The 24,554-nt window shown below is 37.6% G+C and overlaps 2 protein-coding genes across 5 annotated transcripts in view; both read left to right on the top strand.

Moving 5' to 3' along the window:
• Positions 1-5,506: 5,506 nt before the first annotated feature.
• Positions 5,507-22,951, top strand: LOC143962060 (uncharacterized). The gene is made up of 8 exons (XM_077471397.1): positions 5,507-5,635; positions 9,760-9,901; positions 10,798-11,052; positions 12,133-12,350; positions 17,250-17,439; positions 19,366-19,650; positions 21,127-21,515; positions 22,856-22,951. Exons 1-8 carry the CDS (start codon positions 5,519-5,521, stop codon positions 22,949-22,951), a joined length of 1,692 nt encoding a protein of 563 aa, XP_077327523.1. The 5' UTR covers positions 5,507-5,518.
• Positions 22,908-24,554, top strand: part of PTPRQ (protein tyrosine phosphatase receptor type Q) — a 429,454-nt gene continuing 427,807 nt past the window's right edge. For 3 of the 4 annotated variants that reach the window (XM_077471954.1, XM_077471952.1, XM_077471951.1), the window contains exon 1: positions 22,908-23,125. In XM_077471954.1, the coding sequence (XP_077328080.1) occupies positions 23,050-23,125 (76 nt within the window). In that variant the 5' untranslated portion in view covers positions 22,908-23,049. The remainder of the gene's footprint in view (positions 23,126-24,554) is intronic. The other variant, XM_077471953.1, reaches the window with a different exon arrangement.

The raw sequence follows: 24,554 nt of genomic DNA, 5'->3' as shown, positions 1-24,554 counted from the left end.
AAAATTGTTAGTCGTATTCACGTACAAACATTTTTTGGGAGTTTTTCCCTTCGGAAATTTTTGTTTGGAAAGTCTGAATCAGATGTTGAAGTTGTGTACACACTATATGAAGATCTGTCTTAGTATCTTCTGACTAATTGCTGCTGTTTCGACACTGCTTCAGTTATACTGTATTCCTGTTAACTGATGCTGTAACCTATGTGCCTGTTATGAACTCAATAAACAGAGAATTAAATAAATAAAGGGTATTTGGGTATGGATTTTCAAGGATGTGTTATAATATATTTCAAACTATTATTCTGTATTAAAGCTTAAAAAACAAATACATATCCCTTAAATAAGTGAACAATTGAAGCACCACATCACATTATCGTCCAAAAGCAGCTTTATTCCAGTTTATCATACTTTTAATACTGTACTGGACACAGTTACCTTTACTTTATGTAACATGGACACAACCAGAAGTAAAATAAATTATTTGCAATATAAGAGAAATTGGCTTAACTGTCCCACTGGAAGATTTCCTCTCCATTCTTGTTCAAAATTTTGAATTTACAATCAGTATTTCTCAGGAAAAAAGGGGTATATTTCCCCAGTAGAGGCAAAGGCAACAATAAAAACTGGACAGTGGTTAACCTCTCCCACTCTATTCTAAATGGAAAAAAAATCTTTAGATACACTTTAATACTTTAGTGCATGGATTAACAAAGATCCTTCACAACAAAGCATCCTGATCAGGTAAGAAGTAGTTATTTCTGACCATAAAAACTCTGTTGCACGGACCAGTAATTAGAAAATAAAAAATAATTGACAGAACATAGATTTGACACTGATATGTGCATTAATACTGCAATATTTGCTGTACTGCTAAGAGGAAACTACTGCAATAAGGCTTCATTTTCATTTTTTTATAACAATGTTTTTTCTCTGCATAATTAAAATGTTGTTGTCATGCTAGGAAACATCTGACAAATGAAACAATTCAGCCATAACTCGATGGACAGCTTACCTCTTCATCTTCTGCTTTTAAAAATTATTTTCCAGGTATGGAAATAAGATATTGAAGACCAACTATTATTTGATAAAGTATTAAAGTACATGTTGATTGAAGCCTATATCCAGACATTTGGGGGGGGGGGGTTGGGTTGGGGTGTTAGAACCTAATTCAGATTCAGATTTATTCTTATTTTTATGGAGATGAAGCCCTGTGCTTTGCATTTACATTTTGTAGACTTGGAAGGCAAAATTATGATCCATGATCAATTCATGACTTTTCCCAATTGCACTGCAAAGCAATACATTGGTATGAACAGGCTCTGATGAAACCAATGCATTTTCTGTTGTCCGTGCATTGTGCTGTATTTGATCATGCAGCAAAATACAAGGCAATAGGTCCATTTAAGTCAGATATCTTCCACCTCTAGAAGAATCCCTTTATCACTGCTTGACTCATGTATAATGGCAGTGGCATATCCAATTTCATTGCTTTAGGTGGTTTTATAATCACAATAGTCTGCAGTCATTGGGAAAATGTGCATAATTAACACTGAAGTGAACAACCAAACTGGGTAGCACAGAATAGACATACTGCAGATTTCATGTTGATTTATTTTCATTTTCTAAAATATGCAGGCATACTATGAGTAAACTCCATTGAGGTTTTTTAAATGTATAAGTTTTATGGCATTCTTCAGCAAAGCATACAGGCCACAGAAAGAAAAACAGAGAAAAAAGAATAACACATCAAATTATGGACCCAGAATGAAGAACAACACTTGTTCCTTGCAGTTTCTAGGTGTAACATAGGCTGAGACCACAGTTAAAAGAAATATACAAAAGCAATGCGAATTCCAACAAATAGTAAAAAGGATCCACCTTCAAAGATGGGTAGAATTCTAGATCCTGGGTTTTTAAATAAGTAGGTGGGCCTCCTGATAAAAAGAAATTCTGATAGTTTTATATTACTCTAGGATAGCTTCTCATATATTTAAAAACTCAGATGCTGGACATTTCAGTCTCAACTCCTCCAGATGCAGCTGCTGTGCTTGCCCCTCCCCTCTTCCTGCCCAATCACAGAGTGCTTTGTATGAACCAATTCAAAAAAGACAAAGGCTTCTGTGAATGGGTAGCATTCGTTACTGAATAAGGGAAGGGAACTGCAGTCTGCTCACATAATTTGTAATAAAAACATCTTTGCCATTCTGAAGCGTCCCTCCAACCACTTTGCATATTATTGTATATATACAGGTACTGTGATTCTGTACTTCCTAAATATGCTGCAGAAATCTTCACTAAGGCTGGTTGCATCCATTTTAAAAAGAAAGAAGGGGCTTGGAAACCAACCTAATTAAATGAATACTAGACACCCATCTTCTCACCCTGCTTCAGGATCAATGGCTAGCAGCATATAGAGAAAAACATGGATGTATACCAAAGAAAAGTGGCATAGACAAAGATGCCACATATAGAGCCACAGAGATATAGTATCAATTGATTACACATCAAATATCAAAAAGTTGAAAATGTATTGAATATTGGATAAAAAATGACCAGATACACCAAATCATAAAATGTACAAAAATTCTCCACTGTTCACCATCTAAAGACGTTGTCAGTAGACAAACAAATACAGACAAATAAATATACAAACAAAAAAAAACATAGAGCGTGTCTTCACTGCACCTGCACCACAATTAGGACCATGTAAAAGGAGCACTGCATAAGCAGTGTGCAATGTGGCAACAAACACTGTGAGGTCAGGCAGTCCTTAAGGAGATATGATAAGGAGGGGTAATTGACTGCACATCTCAAAATTCAGAAAAAACAAATCAATCAAAAAAAAACCCACGGCTACTGGGGACATGGCAAGAGAGATCTGGGGAGCCGGATAAAGATAGATATGGTTCCACCTTATACACTGTGATCTGAAAGGATCGGGTAAACAATTAATGAACTCACATCATATGTGGTCAGACAAGAAGTAAGTCAAGATCCAGCATAGGGAGCATGGATGACAAGGATATATATTTATAATATAGTCAACCTTGTCCAGATGTAAAGATAGATGTTGCAAGGATGATAAGTGTAGCCGAAGTCTGCCGTGCTCAGTTGTCAGCTGGGATAGAGGTGGCGATGAAGACCTAAAGAGCCAGTATCAATGCAGCTGAGCGAGGAATCTCCTCCTCCGGCCGTAACTTGTTTAACTCATAGCAGTATACACTGCACCAGGCTCAGTGTCCTGTCACCCAGAAAAGATGGGGATTGACTCTGTGCCGTTAGAGTGGACTTGGACTTGTAGCCACTGGATGTAGTATCTTGAGATCCCATGTCCTGTACTCTCATGCCAAGGATCATCCATGCTGTGGATCCTGGATGGTGATGCAGAGGTGCACGGAGTGTCAGACTCTCAGGGGATGACATCAACGTGTTTCACAGAAAAAACCCCGCTTCGTCAGGACTGCATCAATTTTAACTGTCAGCCGAAGCTACTGCCTGTTCACTTCCTGAATTTACACAGAAGACAGAGGCACACCTCCAGCTCTGCAGCTCTGATTCCCTTTCTGGTAACCTCTCACAAGAGTGAGAAAGAGAAAGAGGGAGAGAGAGAGAGAGAGAGAGAGAGAGAGATGTGCATGATGTCATAAGCCTAAGCTTTTTACCAGACAAGAAACAGGAAGTGGGCTGTATAAGGTATTTACAAAGTTAAACCAACAAGGGCAGACGATTTAATAGATGGAAAGTTAGAAAAATGACTGAAGATCCGCTTTAAGCTACTAAGCAAGGAACATTTACATTCTAAACAACTGAAAAATTTGATTAATTGTGTTGGTTACAAAAATCTGTATATGAATAAACTACAATGTATGTTATTACATCCCTGACAAAGTGGTCCTGCATGGCCCTGAAACTTTGCACTTTACCACTGCGATGTCATTACTGAATAAACCCTGGAACATTATTTCTATGATCCTTGGCGTGCTGGCGACATGTACTCTGGGTTAAATAAAATACAAGTCCCATTTTCCACCACGGTAGGAAGACTTGTAGTCCTAAATGGAACACAAGTGTGATGATCACTGCTCTTATAGTGAATTGATGGTTCCACCAGCTCTCTGAGAGTTTAAACTGTGAACAGACATGGGCTGGAGAAAGAGTTGATAGGGGGTGACCGCACTTGCAATACTTTGCAGACTCATTTGCAAAAAAATTATAAATGTGTTTTTCTGCAAACATACTGTATGTGCATTTATTATTTTTTATATAAATGTATTTAATTTTGCAAAGTGTGGACTTTGCCTTAAAACCAGTAATCTCTGATTTCTCTAGATTTTTGTACCGTGAAGTAATTCATTCTTAAAGATACTCATAGATTAAAGTCTTCTGTCATTTTGTAAAAGCTTACAAATGTTTATTGTGTTTACATTGGAGGGCTGGCAGGCTGCCAAGATTTTCACACAATATAACATGGATATGCACTTAGCAGACCTCCAGTTGTTGCAAAACTACAAGTTCCATCATTCTCTACCTCTGAGTGTCATTCTTGTGGCTGTCAGAGTCTTGCTATGCCTTATGGGACTTGTAGTTCTGCAACAGCTTGAGGTCCGCTAATTGCATATCCCTGCAATAGAAAGTAAAATGAACAGAGCTTAGGTATCAGTGCCTTTGTTGATAACTTTGAGGCCTCATGCACACTGGATGTTTTTGGAAGTTTTTACAGCAGCTATTTATGGCTTCAGACATTTTTTTCTACGGTCAATAAACTCCCCATCCCCATCAGATCTCAAATTTTGTGTGACGGAAATTCCGATGGTAAATGTCCGATGGAGCTTACACACGGTCTGAATTTCCAACAAAAAGCTCCCATCGAACATTTTCCGTCAGAAATTCCAACCGTGTGTATGGGGCATTAGGCCCGGTTCACACTGCTGTGACATGGGATCTGACTTGTGAGACCCTCTAGTCGCATGACATGTCAAATTCAATGTTTACCTTTGAGAGCCGTCTTAACTTCTATACAGTTAAATGCTATACAAGTCACTCCGACTTTAAAAAAGGTTCCTGTGATACTTAAGTCCGACAGGGTGCAATTTCAGCCCTTGTACAGTCTCCGAAATAACATCCAAGTCAGAAGGAAGTCACAGGACAAAGTTGTATGACTTTGCCGTTGCAGCAGTGTGGACCGAGCCTTAAGGAGATTGTACAAGGGCTGTGTAATCAGATTGTAATGTGTATGGCCAGCTTTAAGAAGATACAATTGTACAATACAATAGAAGATACAACGTGCAATACAATTGCTACATTAAGATCATGTGCAACACATTGTTTCCTTTAGTTTCTATGCAGTTTAGAAATGCCAGCTTGATGCAGTTTACCACTTTTTAACAGTGGGAATCAGCCACTGGAAGCAAGGAAAGAGCAGGCACAGGTGGACTGCTTGCCTTAAATTAACACTTTATAGAGCCTTATATGTAATTTCTGAGCCAAAGCTTGCATTTTTTTCTTCTAGATTGTATGTAATATGGAATGCAGTGAAAGAAATATTGGATCTGTTGCACTTTTCGCAGAGTGGTCTGATTTTCCTGAACATTTCAATCCTGATAGCTATTTTGTAATGTATCATTCGATCAATAAGCAGGTAAGTGAATGGCAGAGGTACGGGTGTATTATTTGTTGCATTATGCCCCTTAGTCTACAAAATGTTTGTGACAGTCTAGTTTTGTACAAGCTAACACCATTTAAGGTCTATGTTATGCAAATCCTTTTTAGTACTTCAATCATGCTAACAAAATGAATCACTAATTCATGGAACAAATGGCTCCATATTGTGTAAGCTACATAGTTAAATGCAATAGCAATTTCAAAATGGTGAAATTATATGCCATTATTGATGCTAGGAGCTTGATAGTGCCCGGTTGCTGAAAACATGCAACATGCTGGGAAATGATCATTTTAGTGTGTCAGGCTGTTGTTAATACTAGAAAAAACACACACACATATAAAGCACTGGTGTAACGCTCAGCGCTGAAATGCCTGATTATGAAAAATAGTGGGAGGACATGCATAGGTATATCAATAGGTTCATCAATAGCAACAATAAAAATATATTACTAAAACTGCAGGTATTCCAAAAATGTCCACCCTTTACATAAATAGCCACCGCTGCTGTTTTAATAAATTGATTCATACGGTTTTACACTATTGGAGCACCTTTATTATTTTACATGTGGAATATTTGAATTTGCACAAGGGATGATTGAAGCAAGGGTTCACTACTTGCTGTTTGGCTGATAAGCGCTTAAGCCTGATACAAAAGTGCGGGCATTGGGAGTCGGTGAGCGCATTTCTTAAGGGACTGGAATCACTGATCACTTTGGTGTGGTGGATGGAATAAGAAGAGACATTACTTCACAGGATACTTTTGGACACTCTCATGAACTTTATTTTACATTTGTTTGTTCTGTGACACATTTATTTGGTTCAGTTATCACAGGGTGATACAATTGTTGTTCTCACACATGTTGTTTATACCATTTAATTGTTGTCACGTTTCTTGGAGTTAGTTATAATTTATACTTAAGCACTACTATTTTTCCTTTTTTCGGATTTTAATAAAAATATATTGTAGAGGGAAAAAATTGAATAAAAAATAAATAAAAAATAAAAGTTTTTGTAAAAAAATCGATCGACCAAAGTCCGGAAATAAATGAGTTGAACATAGAGTTCTAGGGGGTGCGCCTCTGTCAACTCTGAGTCTCTGAAAAAAATGCGGGAAAGGGAGCGAGGCTGCTTCAGGCGCGGGCTGGGGGACCCGATCACTATGGGAAAAGGAAAGCAAAATAGGAAGAGAAGCGCCAGGCAAATCCTAGTGCAGCGTTATTTTATTTAAATAAAATACAAATTGTTGACAGTATATTTGCTTTACTTAGTATCTCCCTAGGTCCCCCATTGTATCCTTGAAGCCCTGACTTCTGGATGGATGGTGGACCGGGGAGAAGGTTTTAATCACTTTTGCACTTTTACATGTATTTTATCCCATGTGTGTCTAAAATCTTGTTGTTATAACTTTAATAAATATTTTGTTATATATTTTTAAGTATGCCTATAAAGTCCATTCTTTCAAAGCCCTAGTTTAAGTTTTAACAAGTCAACATTTTAAATTTTTTTTAATAAGGTGGTGAGCAACAAATGGTATGGAAGTAGAAGAGTAAATAAAATATGTGAAAGGGAAGCATAGGCCAATCCCTATATAAGCATCTTATACGCTTTAGTTTGGCCCCTGCATATGTACCCTTAGCATCAATTTTGTAATGTAAAAATACCTTGCAAATTTGTACTACATTAATAACATTTCAAGCTAGTTTTGGTTTGGTCTATACTATTGTCCTTACCAATACAACACAACAACTCAATATAGTTATTTTTCAACGGAGACCTTGGCTATATATTTCTATCTATATTAATCTCTGGACTCTACATAGCTATAAGCCTGTTAAAGCGGGAGTCCGCCATTTTTTTATTTATTTTTTAAAAGCCAGCAGCTACAAATACTGCAGCTGCTGACTTTTAAAATAATGACACTTACCCGCCCAGCACGCCCGCGATGTCGGCACCCGAAGCCGATCTCTCGATCATCTCTCGGATGCTGCCACCGCCATCTTGGGTATGGGAATCAGGAAGTGGAGCCTTTTGGCTTCATTTCCCGGTTCCCTACTGCGCATGCACGAGTCGCGCTGCGCAATAAGGATGGTCCCTGCTGTCTCTGGGATCCATGTGTTTCCCAGCAGGCAGCGGGGGACCTTCGGAAAGGGGCGTAGATTAGACCAAATAAACCGTACAGCGTAGTAGACTATGCCACATCCTGTAATTTGATAACATAAACAAGGGCTTTGAAAGAATGGACTATAGGTATACTTAAAAATATATAACAAAATATTTATTAAAGATAACAACAAGATTTTAGACACACCCATGAGATAATATACATGTAAAAGTGCAAAAGTGAGCCCTCTCCCCGGTCCACCATCCATCCAGAAGTCAGGGCATCAAGGATACAAAGGGGGACCTAGGGAGATACTGAGTAAAGCAGATAACTCACAGACCCAGTTTTTGTACTGTCCTGCTGCTTCATTTGGGTTTGTGTCCACTAGGGTGTTCCTTGATAGCAAGAACGTTGTTCTAATATTTATTGCTCTAGCTCCAGAAGAAGCAAATTTATTGGTGCAAAACTAGACAAGCAAGCTATGTATATCTTAAAAAGCAGTTATGACACCATTTGAGTCGGCCTATGTGACCCATTTTTGGCTACCTATAGGAATTAACCTGTCTAGGTCACTATTTATGCTATTACCTGTGGGCTATTTGCTTTACTTAGTATCTCCCTAGGTCCCCCATTGTATCCTTGAAGCCCTGACTTCTGGATGGATGGTGGACCGGGGAGAAGGTTTTAATCACTTTTGCACTTTTACATGTATTTTATCCCATGTGTGTCTAAAATCTTGTTGTTATAACTTTAATAAATATTTTGTTATATATTTTTAAGTATGCCTATAAAGTCCATTCTTTCAAAGCCCTAGTTTAAGTTTTAACAAGTCAACATTTTAAATTTTTTTTAATAAGGTGGTGAGCAACAAATGGTATGGAAGTAGAAGAGTAAATAAAATATGTGAAAGGGAAGCATAGGCCAATCCCTATATAACCATCTTATACGCTTTAGTTTGGCCCCTGCATATGTACCCTTAGCATCAATTTTGTAATGTAAAAATACCTTGCAAATTTGTACTACATTAATAACATTTCAAGCTAGTTTTGGTTTGGTCTATACTATTGTCCTTACCAATACAACACAACAACTCAATATAGTTATTTTTCAACGGAGACCTTGGCTATATATTTCTATCTATATTAATCTCTGGACTCTACATAGCTATAAGCCTGTTAAAGCGGGAGTCCGCCATTTTTTTATTTATTTTTTAAAAGCCAGCAGCTACAAATACTGCAGCTGCTGACTTTTAAAATAATGACACTTACCCGCCCAGCACGCCCGCGATGTCGGCACCCGAAGCCGATCTCTCGATCATCTCTCGGATGCTGCCACCGCCATCTTGGGTATGGGAATCAGGAAGTGGAGCCTTTTGGCTTCATTTCCCGGTTCCCTACTGCGCATGCACGAGTCGCGCTGCGCAATAAGGATGGTCCCTGCTGTCTCTGGGATCCATGTGTTTCCCAGCAGGCAGCGGGGGACCTTCGGAAAGGGGCGTAGATTCTGTGGAAAGGGGCGTACCTTCTGCAGAATCTACGCTGGAAGTGGGTGCAGATACCTGTACTGTACAGGTACCTGCACCCCCCTCCCCCCTGAAAGGTGGCAATTGTGGCGCCAGAGGGGGGGAGGGTTCCAATGAGCGGAAAGTCCACTTTAGGGTGGACCTCCGCTTTAACCACTTATTTCCCAGATATGCAATCTGTGTTGCCAATGACAAATGACAAATACGCAATACTGCCCTATAAATTCTTGATTGGTGCCAATCACATGCTGTTTAGTGTAATAGATTTTGGCTTGACAATACAATATTAAGAAAAAACCATAGTAGTATTTACAGCTGTTTTCTATTGTATATGATTTTGCTATCTTTATATGTTACACATTTTTATGATGTATTGTTAATATAATATACAGTATAAAATGTTAAAATTGTAAATACTAAGATTCTATTAACTACTTGTCAGTTAAACACAGTTATTCCGTTTCTCTTTTCTTTGTAGATCATGCTGCAGGCCTCTGCAGTGCAACAGGTTTATAATACTTATACTTCATTAAATAACCTTGAGGAGAAGCACACATATAATGTCACCATTAAATCCATGAAAGATGGCAATACTTTAAGTGTTAGATCATTTTTAACAAGTAGGTATACACACACACCGACAGATGTCATAACATCTTATCTTGGTTTATTATACTTCACATGCTTTGGACAGAACTGTACTGGAGAATGGTTACATCATATTAGATAGAAGTGGAAAAAAGAATTTTTGCAATTTTTTTACACTGAGCAAGCCATGTAAGGGGGTAGAGGCAAAACAATGGCTTGACGTGGTTGTCGGAGATAGATTTGTTCACTAAACTGGAACATTTTCTGGCAAATTGTATAACAATTTTAGAAGAGTTTTACTCCCAATTGTAATTTTTTTTAAATAAATTATTTTTCCACATATTTCATTGATTGTGGCATCTTGGCACTATCTCCTACACCCTATTTGAAGGCACTTTCTCACAGTTTAGTGTGGGAGGATCATGCGGCAGTTTTGACTGACCATCTCCCCCAAGTACGTCAAAGATTCTACTGAGTTACTGACTTTTAATTTGGTAGACACTGGTTTCCTATATCTGTGAGATGTCAATGATCTGATTTCCACACTGTAACATTTGTGACTGAGCGCCCTCTCACAAGGAAACAATGAAGAAGTTATGTTCACAGATAAAATACCCAGTGATTTGTTTAATCTGCATTATGAAAATTCCATTATTTGGAGATGGCCGTGGCAGCTGAGTAGAACTAGGAATATAGGAGAGGGTGGCAATACCTAGAGATATAAGAAGAAAGCCCACTCAACATGCTAGCAACCATATGAAGTTTTATAGTGTTTTGAGCTATAATAGAACCCATCATTTGCACATTACTGTTTATGTATAATGAGCTGATGAATAAAATAAACCATCTCTATATGTATGCATCCTATTAATTTACAACTCAAGAAATCACATTTCCTTTTAATTTAGTCTTTTCCTTTTTTTCATAGACACATTTGCTGTTTCTGATATTAGGATTGTTGTGACAAGTACTTCTGTGTCCTTCTCATGGGCCAAACTCCAGGGTCATGTAACTGTTTCCATCGTGATGAACAATTCTTCTGGAAATATGTTAAAGAAACATGACTTTTATGAATGGAACACTTTGATACCTGGATGTCTTTACAACTTTGTGGTTACTTTAAAACAACAATATTTTGACTTTATTAACGTGACCCAGAATATTGACATTCCAGTTATAACAGGTATTTAAGTTTCTCCTGCTATGAAATTTAAGTTTTTACCGTATCATCCCAGTAAATCATTTTTTGTAATAAATCCCTAAACAAAAATAAAGTTGCATAAAAAAACATTATTAAAGCGATACTAAACCCACAGCAGTAAAATCAGTCTGTATATGCAGTAAAGCATGCTTGTTACTCACTGTGGAACCTAAGGGGTTAATCCTGCACATTTTGTAAAAAGGCTATTTGATCCTGTCTTCGCTGATTCTCCCCTTCTTCCACAGTTCCCAATCTATCTCCTGATAGTACAGAGCCTTGGGGGCACTCTGGACATGCTTAGTTTGGTGTGTATTGCTAGAGAGTCTTTATTTTTCTTGTGAGGGTGCATGTGATCAGCACTGTCCAGACAGGGGTCAGGGGTCCTGCAGCCTCACGGGACAGTTAAAGGAGAACAAAAATGCCTCCTACAAGCTTTAACCATTACTCATACATACATACATACATACATAGCTGGACACTGATAGAAGTTACAAAACTGCTATACAATGCTGATGAGAAAAGGTATTTAGCAGTTTATATTTACTAAAATAGTTGCATTTTCCATGTTCTGTGGGAGACCAGATATAGTGAATGCAGGGTCCTGGGTTTAGTAACACTTTAACTCATTGAAATAAATGTGAAACTTTTCATAACCTATTGCTATTGAGAGATTTAAAATGACTTAACTACCTTTTGTACAACTAAGAGGGAGCTTTACTAAAACTGGTGTACACAGAATCTGGGGCAGCTGTGCATAGTAACCAGTTTGCTTCTATGGTTTATTGTCAAACCTTATTGCATTGAGCTGAATTGAGAAGCTGATTGGTTACTATGCACAGCTGCACCAGATTCTGTGTGCACAAGTTTTAGTAAATCTACCCCAAAGTGTAGAAGAGCAAGTCATAACTGCAGTGTCCTTCAGTGGGATCACTTGACTGGGGGGGGGGGCTTCAGAAAAAATAAAGAATCCTTCCATTATAAGTGTATGGTTAACTTTGTTGTTCTACTGTAATACTGTTTACAACAATTTACAGCTATGTCATGTATTATGTAATTTCACAGGGCTCTGTTCTGAGGGCTGGTCTGCATTCAAAGGCAGTTGTTATAGACTCAGCATGGATAGAAAGCCATGGCATAAAGCTGGACATGATTGTAAAGCATTACACCCTGGAGCCCATCTTGTAAATGTTCACTCGAAGGATGAACAGCTATTTTTAAGTAATTTCCTGCATATGAAAAATGAAATAATCTTACTATGGAGTGGCCTTTCTGATCAGATGGTACGTGCACACGATCCTAATGGAATGGGATTTAAATTGAAATTCTCTAATTATGGCTGATTTTTAAATATTTAACAATGTACACATACATACAGTGCATACATTATGTGTATACAGTGCATACATATACATAAGAATTGCTAAAGTTTTCCTTCCCAAATATAACTTTAAAACTGCTTATTCCAAATGTGACTGGCAAGGCAATGACCAATACACCGAACATTTTTTTCTCAAGTTGAAAAATGGAGTGGTAAATAATGTTTTGGAATTTTACCCAATTTGTATCTCAGTGAAAGGATGAGGAGTCCAATGCCTAATTTTTTAAACTTTCCTGAGTGTGATTTTCCTTCACTCACATTCCCACTCTTTCTTTAGGTGAGGTGTTCACATTGTAAAGGCAACTTTTCTTGAGTTCCAATCTTGAAACACCTATATGCTGCTAAAAAGCATACCAGCTTACAACATACAGTATATCAACATAGCACAGGGTCTGCTTTTTTGCCACCTTCACCTTGGTATAGATGGTTATAGTCCTTGATTGGCATGTTTGAGGTTTAACAAAAGCATGCTGCATTCTACCATGTTTTCATGTGCATGCTGTGACAGTCTTTCTTAAAAGTTCTCAAAAGGTGTGTACTAATGCGCAAACAAAGCAAACTGTGCTGACTATAAAGTATTTTCAAAATAGGTAAAGTGCTAAATGGAAATAAAAAGCAGCTAAACTTCTAAAGTGTTACCCACACCCATAAAAACTGTGTATAAAAATTGAAGTAGTGCTAATTAAACAATATAGTAAACAATATAGTAAACAGGTGAATAAATATCTGACCAAATATCAACAGGGGGTATACGTATCCATAAACAGTGATAAAAATTGTTAAAAAAGTATTAATAATAATCCCACAACACGTGATCTTAATCAATATAAGTAAAAATGCAATAAATCCTGATGTGAGGGAAAAAAACCCCAAAAAAAACAAATTTCAATTTGAACTAGAAAAGCTACAATTTCTGGGGAAAGTGTGAGAAGCGTTCTTGCCTCCACCTACTGGAGTGGCTGAAGTAACTGTGAAAAGTGCTAAAAAATATTTTAAAAAGTATAAATAGTAGTAAAAAAGTTGAAGAAGTCCCATCATTAGCTGAAACAGCTGAACATTTTTTTTAAAAAGATTTTTTTTAACCACTTAAGGACCGCCTCACGCCGATGTACGTCGGCAGAATGGCACAAGTGCAATATTGGTAAAATATAAAGAGCAATATTTATAAAATATAATCCAAAGAATATGAGCAACCCAAAGATAATACATATATATATATATATATATATATATATATATATATATATAATATGAATAGTCTAATAAAGCAACAGTAACATAGTGAACTAATGCACTATAAATAAAGTGCAGTGCCTTTTGGCATATCATCCAAAAACGAGGTTCATATAGATAAAATTGATAAAATAAATAGAAACCAGAGCTCTGTCTCCAAATAGTCCTGCAACAATGTCACTCTTTTCCTATAAAAACAAATGGCAATGAGGGGCAAAAAAGTTGCTATGGGAGTCCAACAAAGGGAATCATATAGTTAAAACTGAAAGAAACAGTTCTCTCTCCAGATAGTCCTGCACCAATATCACCCTTTTCCTATAAAGACAAATGAAGGTGGGGGGAAGAACAAGTATAGGAGTCCAGCAAAAGGCAAATTCAGCAGTCCACTTTGGAATGTAGAAAAAAACACAGTGGTGGGGTGGACCTTCCTTTTTTATTTTGTCTGTGATAATGTGGAGTTTGGAGACATTCCCATTAGGACAAGAGACCCTGGAGATCGAGAACCAGCACAGTGACCATCTGGACGTTTCAGAAGGATCCTGAGCCCCTGCCTGAATAGCTTTTGTTGCACCATTAGACCCATCTGGGGTCTTTTTGTGAGGTAAGGGGCTGGAACCACTGGAGGAGGATTGTATCAAGCTACATGTGGTTTTTTTACATTCCAAAGGAGACTGCTGAATTTGCCTTTTGCTGGACTCCCATACCTGTCCCCCCCCCCCACCTTCATTTGTCTTTATAGGAAAAGAGTGATATTATTGCAGGACTATCTGGAGACATAACTCTGGTTTCTTTCAGTTTGAACTATATGATTCCCTTTGTTGGACTCCCATGCCAACTCTTTTTCCTCTCATTCCCATTTGTTTTTATAGGAAAAGAGTGACATTGTTGCAGGACTATTTGGAGACAGAGCTCTGGTTTCTATTTATTTTATCAATTTTATCTACTGTATTTATCGGAGTATAACACACACTTATTCCCCCCTTAAAATCAGGGAAAAATCGTGGGTGCATGTTATAAGCTGATTCCCTGCCGCTTGTGAGGCTCTTGGCGGCTTTCGGCCGTTCTCGGCCGCACTCGGCGGCTTATGACGACTCACGCGGAAGAAGGCCGAAAGCTGCCGAGTGCGGCCGAAGGCCGCCGAGAATGGCCGAGAGCTACCGAGTGCCGCCGAGATACACAGGACATCCGCTCTGTATTTTGGTAGCGCCATTTTTAAACGGCAAGGCTGCAATGCAAGTCTGCAAATTACACTGACAAGGCTGAAATGCAAGGCTGCAAATGACATTGACAAGGATGCAGATGGACACTGATAAGGCTGCATTGATGGGCATTTAAATGTAGGTTTTTTTCTTTAAACTTCCCTCCTAAAAATATTTTTCCTTAAAATTCCCTCCTAAACTTGGGGTGCGTGTTATATGCCAGTGTGTGTTATATGCCGATAAATACGGTATATGAACCTCGTTTTTGAATTATATGCCAATTTTTGCACAAGGCACTGCACTTTATTTATAGTGCATTTTTAGAGCATTAGTTCACTATCTTACTGCTGCTTTATTGGAGTATTCATATTGTATATATATATATATATATATATATATATATATATATATATATATATATATATATATATATATTATTTTTGGATTGCTCATATCCTTTGAATTATATTTTACCAATATTGCACTTTATATTTTACCAGTATTGCACTTTGTTCAAATTGGACTTTTTAGTTTTTTTTTCTCACATCGGGATTTATTGCATTTTTACTTATATTGATTTATATCACGTGTTGTGGGATTATCATTGATACTTCTTTGAACATTTTTTATCACTGTTTATGGATACGTATTTCTCCTGTTGATATTTGGTCAGATATTTATTCACCTGTTTACTATATTTGTTTAATTAGCACTACTTCACTTTTTATACACACTTTCTTAAAAGTTCATCCACATTAGCAGTTGATATATCGCACATCAGGAATTTTACACATTATATGAGTGTGTTATTTTATGTGCATATATCTGGAAAAAGCCATTAAGATTTAATTCCAACAACTTTTCTTGTTCAATGTTTTTATTAAGTACAAAGGCAGGACAAAAATATCCAAACGTATACAGACGTTATAGATTGAAGGGGTAGAAGTAGGAGGAGGCAAAGGTAGCGTAGTGCAGGTATGGTAAAGCATATGTCAGTAAGAGGTTTAGGGAAAACAAATGTTAACCTTCTCTCATAGATCAGGCACTGTGAGCAACTATGGTCGACAGGAGAGTATCAGAAACCATGAATCAGACTGAGACAGAAGTACAGTTAAATAACACTTGTTTAATAATAATAATAAAAAGGTAAGCAGAGTAAACATAGTTAAAACATAGCCAGAGTTCAGGAACCCGGAATGGATAGTCAGACAAGCCAAAATGTCAGGGAGCCAGAAGGAATGTCAGCCAAGCAAGTCTTTAACAGGAACACAGGAGAGCATCTCTAGAGATGTGACCAAGGCAAAGGCAGAGATCATCTGGGCTGGACTGCTTAAAGGGGTTGTAAAGGTTTGTGTTTTTTTCACCTATATGGCATCCTATGCATTAAGGTGAAAAAACACCTGTCAGTGACCAGCCTCCATCCCCCGTTTCACTTACCTGAACCCTTGAACTTGTCCCACGGGGATGCGCTTTCTCTCTGACCGGGATTCTAGGCTCTTGATTGGATAGATTGATAGCAGCCCCGCCATTGGCCCCGCTGCTGTCAATCAAATCCAATGACGGGGCACCGGGTGGCGGGGCAGAGTCCTGCATTCGGCGTCTATGGAATAGACTCGGGAGCGTGCCCACAAGGGGGTTATCTTATGTGGGCAGGAGCAGCGAGAGCCACCGAAGGACCCCAGAAGAGCAGGTTCGGGGCCACTGTGTGCAAAACGAGCTGCACAGTGGAGGTAAGTATGATATGTTTGCTCTTTAAAAAAAAAACATGATCCTTTAGTGTCACTTTAAGTAGGCAGGACAGACGAGCAGGATATCGTCAACAGATTGGTCACTGTGGAGAGATAGGAGCTGGCAATTAGCCGACAGTTGAGCGGCCAGCTCAGAGAAGGAAGGGCTGGGCCCAGCCCTGAGAGAGAGTCACTGCGCAAATAATTTGGAGAATAGAAGCTGTAAAATGATTGAAATTGTGATATGTGGGGGAAATTTGAAGCGTCTGTAGGTGATAGGAAATACCAAAAGTGCACTTGGAAGTGCAGTCACTTTAGATCCGAGGGGGACATGCAAGGGAAATAATAAACAGCATTTTAGCTTGCACATGATTGGATTATAAATTCAGCAGAGCTTTCCCTTATTTCAGATAATGCCCTCAGATCTACAGCGACTGCACTTCCAAGTACACTTGCAGTACATTTGTAGTGCAAAGTGGATTTGCCTTTAGTAAATAACCCCCTGTGTATTGATTCTATATAAATCCAAAATATAAATGAAAGACATTTAGGTCAAGCAAAAGTTGATTTTGTTAACTAAGACATAAAAAATTTATGATGTATATAAACTTTAATATGTGTACATCTGCCTTGTTTTTATAGTTTGAAGGAGAATTGGTATGGACAGATGGATCTTCTTATGATTTAGACACATCTGAAGTTCCACTGTTGTCAAACTTACCTGAGAATGAGACAGATTGTTATGCTTTACAGCAAAATGCAACCGGTCCAAACTATTTTTACACAGCATTTTTTTGTCAAATGGATTTACCATACCTTTGTGAATATGAATGTAAGTAGAATATTTTTGTTTTTCAAGTATTTAAAAGCTGTACAATGAGGGAATCACACCAAAACTTTCCTTCAGGAAAACTGACCCTTAACCTCCCTGGCGGTATGATTGTTTCTGATTTTAGGTGCTGAAAGCGGTACAATTATTTTGCATGGAAATTTGGCGTTTTATACTGTAGGCCTGCAATTCTTAGGAATAACTCTCTTAAATCGGTTCAAACAAGAGTCTAGTAGACATCCCCGGTATGATAAAGTTTACAATATAATAAATAACTATAAATAATGATAGCACATAATAATAAAAATTATTCAATAATGTAATCAAATCCAAAAACACTGAAATTTGCTCATTTGCAGAATTGTCGCTGTCATTAGATTTAGTGTTTGATGACAGATCTCCCCAGAAATCGCTATCGCTCAATTGTGCAAGGGATTCTAATTTATTATCGCTGTTTGCTAGCTGGTCTAAAATCACTTTTGACATAAAGGGACACTTTTTGGTTGCTATGGACAATCTCCAAATTCCAGGCAGAAAAAAACAGTATTTATAATATAAAAGTGCATGCAGGGCACTGGACAGACCACTAGGGACAAAGGGGATGTGTATTTTTTTATACAGTACTGTAATCTCACAGTACTGTATGTGTATTGTGTATTTTTACTTTTTTGAATTTGGCGCCGATCTCCACTCCCGTGCATCATAACGTCGCAGGGAACGGAGCTCAGGGGCACTCGGGCACTGTGTGAATCGAGCGGAGGACGGCTCGCACACACAGCGGGGAGGACATCGCTAGATCCAGGGGACAAGGTAAGTAAGTCTCCCTGTATCCAGCGATGCAATCCAGCTCAGGGTTACCACTCGTGGTACTGAAATCCCAGCCCGAGCCAGACTCGGGATTACCGCCAGGGAGGTTAATAATGAATACTCTTTGCATTTAGAAAAAAATACACTAAAGATTTCCTTTAAAGAGACCCTGCCACCAACATAAAAATTGAGGTACAGAAATGGAAGAGGGGTTACAAAAAAGAAATGTTAACTTTTCCCAAGACTATTCAAAACTACACAATATTGGCTAGAGTTTAGCATTTAATTTCTGAAAAGTCTAGTAACTTCAGATAGCTTCAGTCAGCCAAAATATAAACATTGCTTGACAATTGAGTTAATTCATGTAAAAGAGCAGCTTAAATTTGATTAAAATCTAGTTTTTGTCACCCAGATTGTTGCACATTATATAACAGATTTTCTTTTTCCCTGTTTGTATTGTTAAGGTCATTGTATTATTTCATTATACTGAGTCATTATGTAATGGTCATGGAATTTTCTTTGTTTTGTTTTTAGAAGTTATAAAAAATATATTGTAATGCCACTTACACGCAATCGGAATTTCGGCCAGCAAAAGACCGATGAGAGCTTTTCATCGGAAAATGTGACCATGTGTATGCTTCATCGGAATTTAGCTGGCCGAATTCCTGCCAGCAAAAATTTGATAGCATGTTCGCAATTTTCCTGACACGCAAAAACTCACGCATGCTCAGATTCAACTATGAGATGGAAGCTATTGGCTACTGGGTATTGAACTTCCCTTTTCTAGTCCTGTCGTAAGTGTTGTACATCACCGCGTTCTTGGTGGTCAGAATTTGGTGTGACCGTGTGTAGGCAAGACAGTTTTAGCGAAATTCCGTCAGAATTCCGACGGGAAAACTATCAGAGTTTTTTCGGACGAGAATTCCGATCGTGTGTACGTGGCATAAGAATCAAATAGGAGACTTGTACCCAGGGGGTATGTATTGCGCTAGCAAAAATCTAAAAAAAAAAAAAAAAACATGCAACCTACCTTGATGAGGAAAGCTGGAATAAATTTCATGTAAAATGATTGTTAAATTCCTTTTTTTACTTTTACTCTTGCATTTTCTTTTATTCTTGCAGTTCCAGAAGTTCCAGAAAACGTCACATATTTTCTAAACGCTAATACAGAAAGTGGAGTATTATTTCATTTGGACAATTTACCCGACTATTCTCACAAAGGCTATTACCCATTCATCAAATATTATTCAGACAACAAATTTCAATATCTTCAAAGTGTTAACCCTAATTCTTCATACACACCGTTGGACAAGCTGAGACCAGCACAAAGATATCATGTTATTCTGTGCATAAAGGACAGTAAAGGATCACAGTATAATTTGAGTCCAATTATTCCAATACAGACAAGTAAGTATAATATTATATATATATATATATATATATATATATATATATATATATATATATATATATATATATGGCAACGAAAAGAAAATATAGAAAATAATTTTTATTCTAAAGTGTTCCTTTCTAGAACCTGTCCCATTTAAGAATGTATTCTGCTGGATGTTACCAGCTCCGCAATATGGTCAGGCATAGATTTGCACACATGCCTGAACAGCATGTGAGCTTTAACTAGATGAAAAACTGTATGAATGTCAATCTGATCCAATTAAGTATTGAGTTGACACCACTAGAAAGAATTTTCTACGGCAATCAGATTCACACTAGTCTGTGCTTCCTTTCACAGCCAGCTTCATAAAGATTATGTGCACGATAACCCAAAGGGATAAATATGCTTCCTCTAGGCCCTCTCTATCCTCTCAGATTCAAAATATTCACCTTCCACTGCAGGAAACCCTGGCAAGTCATCCATTAGTTTTCCATAGAAACACAAGTGCTGAGTTGCCCTCTGTATATTTGATTTTAGTAGCCTTGCTCTTATCCTTCATGTATAACATTAATGGATATTTGAAGTGAACACAGAATCATATTACCCTAATATTTTAATACAATAGGCTCATAATTGGTTGAATATATAATATCTTCGGACACAGTTTTCAAGTACCACCAACAGTGGAAGGTATAGTGCCCTATGATTGGTGTTATTGTGAGGAACAGTGACCCCTCATTTGGGTCAGTGGGAGAAATTGTTCTCCATCATTGGTGTCAGTGGGAGGAATAGTACCCATAAGGTCAGTTAAAGACAAACAAAGAGTCACATGCAATCCACGGGGCTCAGTTTGGGGACCACAGTTCTTACCCTTCAACAATAAAAAAGTGTTTTGTTGCAGTTGTTGTCCCCACTGAAGGCTGGATAGTGAGAGGTATCTCCCCAATAGGGATACGGGTCACTAAAAAAAATGTGGTAGGAGATCTATCAGTTCAACATTCTGTCAAACACTAAAAAATAATTTAAAGCTTGAGCATGGCTTTAATGCTGCCTATGTTGTAATAATATTTGGCATTTACAATCGACTATTAGAATTTATACATTACGCATATTTTCGAAAATTTGGTCTTTACACAGGGATTTCGTGATTTATGAATATGAAATATCTAGACAGAAGTTGTTAATTATTTAAACATAAGATATGTGAATTGAGAGATGATGTTTTATTGCACATCCCATTTTGTCTTTGAAATACTGCTGTAAACTTCGTAACTGATATTGTGTGATTAGGTGTTAAGATAAAATGAAACCTTGGGCATAAATTATTGCTGATAATTTATAAATACATTATCTCATACTTGCAGCATCATGAATCATGACAGATACATTTGTAGAAGAAAATATATCTTTGGAAATGTATATTTATAGATAATATTAGGAGCTGTTTTATAATATTTGCTCATCATTTTCTGTTGCTGTCTTTCTGCCAGGACCTTTGTATCCTAGAAATCTGACAGTCATTAAAATATCTTCATCGAGTTTAGCTTTAAAATGGGATCCGCCATCAGATTCATTTGATCAACGTTTGTGCGGATATAAGCTGACAGTCGTTGATGTGAAAGAAAACATATTTTTGACCTTAATGGAAGCAAAGAACAAAACTTCCACCACTATTTCAAACCTAAAGTCATATCACAAGTACAAGATTTTCATACAAACTGTAGGAGAAAGTGGGGTACTGAGCTCAGTGGAAAATATTATGTCTCTGGTGACAGGTACACTTTCCATATTGTATAATAATTTGAAAATATTCTGCTTGATACACAAGGCTAAATCCATTCAATTGTTACTAGAACAACAGCCTATAAAAAAAGGCAATGTATATTTTTTTCTTTTTTTTGCTATGTAAAAAAGGTCAGTTAGATATAATGACTACTAATATGTATTAATGTTTAAAAAATCCTTTTTATGTATGATTTGTAATTGTATGTGTATGTAAAGCAAGTAAAAATTTGAAATAATACCTCAATAGATGCGCTTTCAGAAATGTCACTATATGTTCACTGTATCTTACCATTCTGTAGTCACCTACATTGGTTCGAGGTGGTAACACAAATATTCATGTGCTGCAATCACATCAATAAGGACAAAACTATCTCCTTTAGAATTAGGTAAGGTTAACTTGGCTCAGCCAACATTTTTGCCTATATTGTCAAAAAGGGTGATCTTGCCCCAGAGCTCCTTAGATGTATGGTCTTGGCATTTACCAAGAATTAAAATATCTGTTTTGGATTTTTTTTTTTATAAAGAAACCTTTTATGAGGGGTAATCGCATCCATCTCTCTCCTTCCATGTAGAAAGATACTCCTTTTAGTGCAGTCCAACTGAACCTTTGGATTCACTACAGTGGTACCCTCAGAATTCTTGCTAGGACTTTCAGAATGCCTACTCTCAGAATCCTTGTCAGGAATTCCAATGGTGCTCACAGAATTCCTGTCAGGATTTTTATTGGTATTTTCAGGATCTCTGCCAGGACTTCCCAAAAATAACACTGAGCATGTCCTCTGGTTAATAGAGTACTTACACTATAGCCTTTGAAGTGGCTGGTGCTTTCTCTTATTGCCAGCTGCCTGAAAGAGTAAGTGCTATATGCTTGCTAGTTGGCTGGTTATTGCTGACATGGATCGACTTGACTACTCTCTTAATGCCCAATTATTCCTTTACTCCTCTTCTTGGAGCTTACTACAGTCTTGATTGCTGCCTGGCTAGACTTCTGCTCAGACCTGACAACTCTCAGGCCTGCTCATTTCCAGAACCGCTGCCGGGAACTGCCTCTCTTGTCTGTAGCCCTTTGAACAGTCCCTGTGCTGTGGTTTCATTGTTCTAGAGCACACCACTCACTTATACGTCATTTTTTTAACCCCTAGGTTTTAACCCCTAGGTTTGGAACAGCATCTGCAAACACTAGATTACTAATCAACAAGGGTTTATAGTTTTTTCACTATTTGCGTGAGTGGATTTACATTTTACACTTTTACATTATGCATTGTTTATTTTAAGTTGCAAAAAAATATATATTTACCTATAATTGTGGCTATGTCTGTATAGTTGCTAGTATGAAATATCACATGCCATGAATCCAGAAGAAAAATATTTTCAAAGTATATGTGTGTACATTAACTTCATTCTACCTCATTCTTTCTACTGTTGCTCTTTTAGAGATTAGTCCACCCCAAAGAGTCTTCATTAATCCAGATGATGTACAAGAGGATACAGTGGTCGTCCACTGGCAACCACCACAAGAAACCAGTTTGATCTGCATCGAGGTTAAACCTATTACAAATAGTTCTGAACTAATTTCATATTTTGTGCATGATAACAACAGTTTTGTGATTGAATCATTAGTGCCCGGAATGACTTATGAAATAGGACTCTCCGCAGTTATTGATGGAAACCGGAGTGAAAGGATCACCATTCAGCAAACATTACGTATGTACTTTTTAGCTGATGTATCTCTTGATGTTATGATTAGATAATAGTCAGAAAACCCTTATTTTTCAGAAGATAGAAAAAAAATGTATTCTCAAATTCCTCAGGTGCATTTGATTATATAGTTATTTATTTATTACAGGTACTTTTATAGCTCCAGCAATATATGCAGTGCTTTACATATATATTGTTGATTCACATCAGTCTCTGCCTTCAAGGAACATTAACATCTAAAGTCCCTCTCTCACATTCATACATACACATATTAGGGCTAATTAACATATCAGCATGTCTTTGGCATGTGGGAGGACACCCACAAAGACACAGGAAGAACATGCAAATGCCAGGTAGGTAGTGCTGTGGTTTGGATTCAAAACAGCGACCCTAGTGATGCCAGGCAGAAATTCGAACCACTTCGGCACTGTATGGCCTAGTTAAAGGGTTAGTGAATCTTTTCAGAAAAAATGAAAAGGTGAACTAACACCCTACACCCTCTCTACCCCCTGGTGCCCACTATATTTACCTCCATTGGTGTTGGGCTGCCAATGCACATGCAGCCGGTGTATGAAGAATTGCAATCCCTGCTCTTCTTCCCCAACTTTCTATAAGACTTCCAGGATGCATAAGAATGATTCTGATTGGTCAAAGCAGTGCAGTGTCAGCACCAATCAGGAAAGAAGGAAAAAAACTGCTAGACCGGCTGTGTGGGCACTGACAACTCACCACTCATAGAGGCAAGTACAGTGGGAATCAGGTGGATGGTGGGGATGGTGTAGGTTGTTAGTTCGCCTTTTTTTTAAAAGGTGAATTTACACGTTAAAGCACAACTTAAGTAACAGAAATAGATATTTAGCCAGACATTTTACTAATAGCCTCCATTTTCATTGTCTTACCTCCACTTTCTAGTTGTGTAAGGTGTGTAGGTTGATTAAGAATGACTGCACAGTAAAATCCCAGTAAAATCGCTTCATTCTTTTTGATCTTGCTTGACAGTAAGATTTATTGTGAAGATGTGTTGCACACAAAGTGCTTAATCGTGATCAATCCTTACAACTATTAACTTTTTGTGAAACGCGTCAAGATTTCTCCTTTGGTGACTGTTTTTCTGTAAATGTCTGTAGATCTTCACAATAAAGCTTGCAGTTAAGCAGGATAAACAAGAGAATGAAGCAATTACATTTTAATGGAATTTTGCTGAACATACCAGGACCAGGCAAAGTCTGAAATTTGTGATCCTTGAAATGTGACAGATACACTTGTATCTGATAGATACCTGGTCAGAGACGCCTCTCTTTTCCTTAGCACTATAAGCAATGTAAGGATATGTGTGATGAGGGGTGTGCCAATTACCCATCTATGTCAGCATAGAACAATGGGGAGTGAGGGTATCAACTGCATTTTCAATAAGAAAAAAGGGTATTTTAAATTA

Source organism: Lithobates pipiens, unplaced genomic scaffold (genome assembly GCF_037356315.1).
Source record: "Lithobates pipiens isolate NorthernLeopardFrog02 unplaced genomic scaffold, aLitPip1_a1.2 Scaffold_8, whole genome shotgun sequence".
Lineage (NCBI taxonomy): Eukaryota > Metazoa > Chordata > Amphibia > Anura > Ranidae > Lithobates > Lithobates pipiens.
Note: the sequence above shows the minus strand (reverse complement) of the source record. Positions and strands in the feature narration are given on the sequence as shown.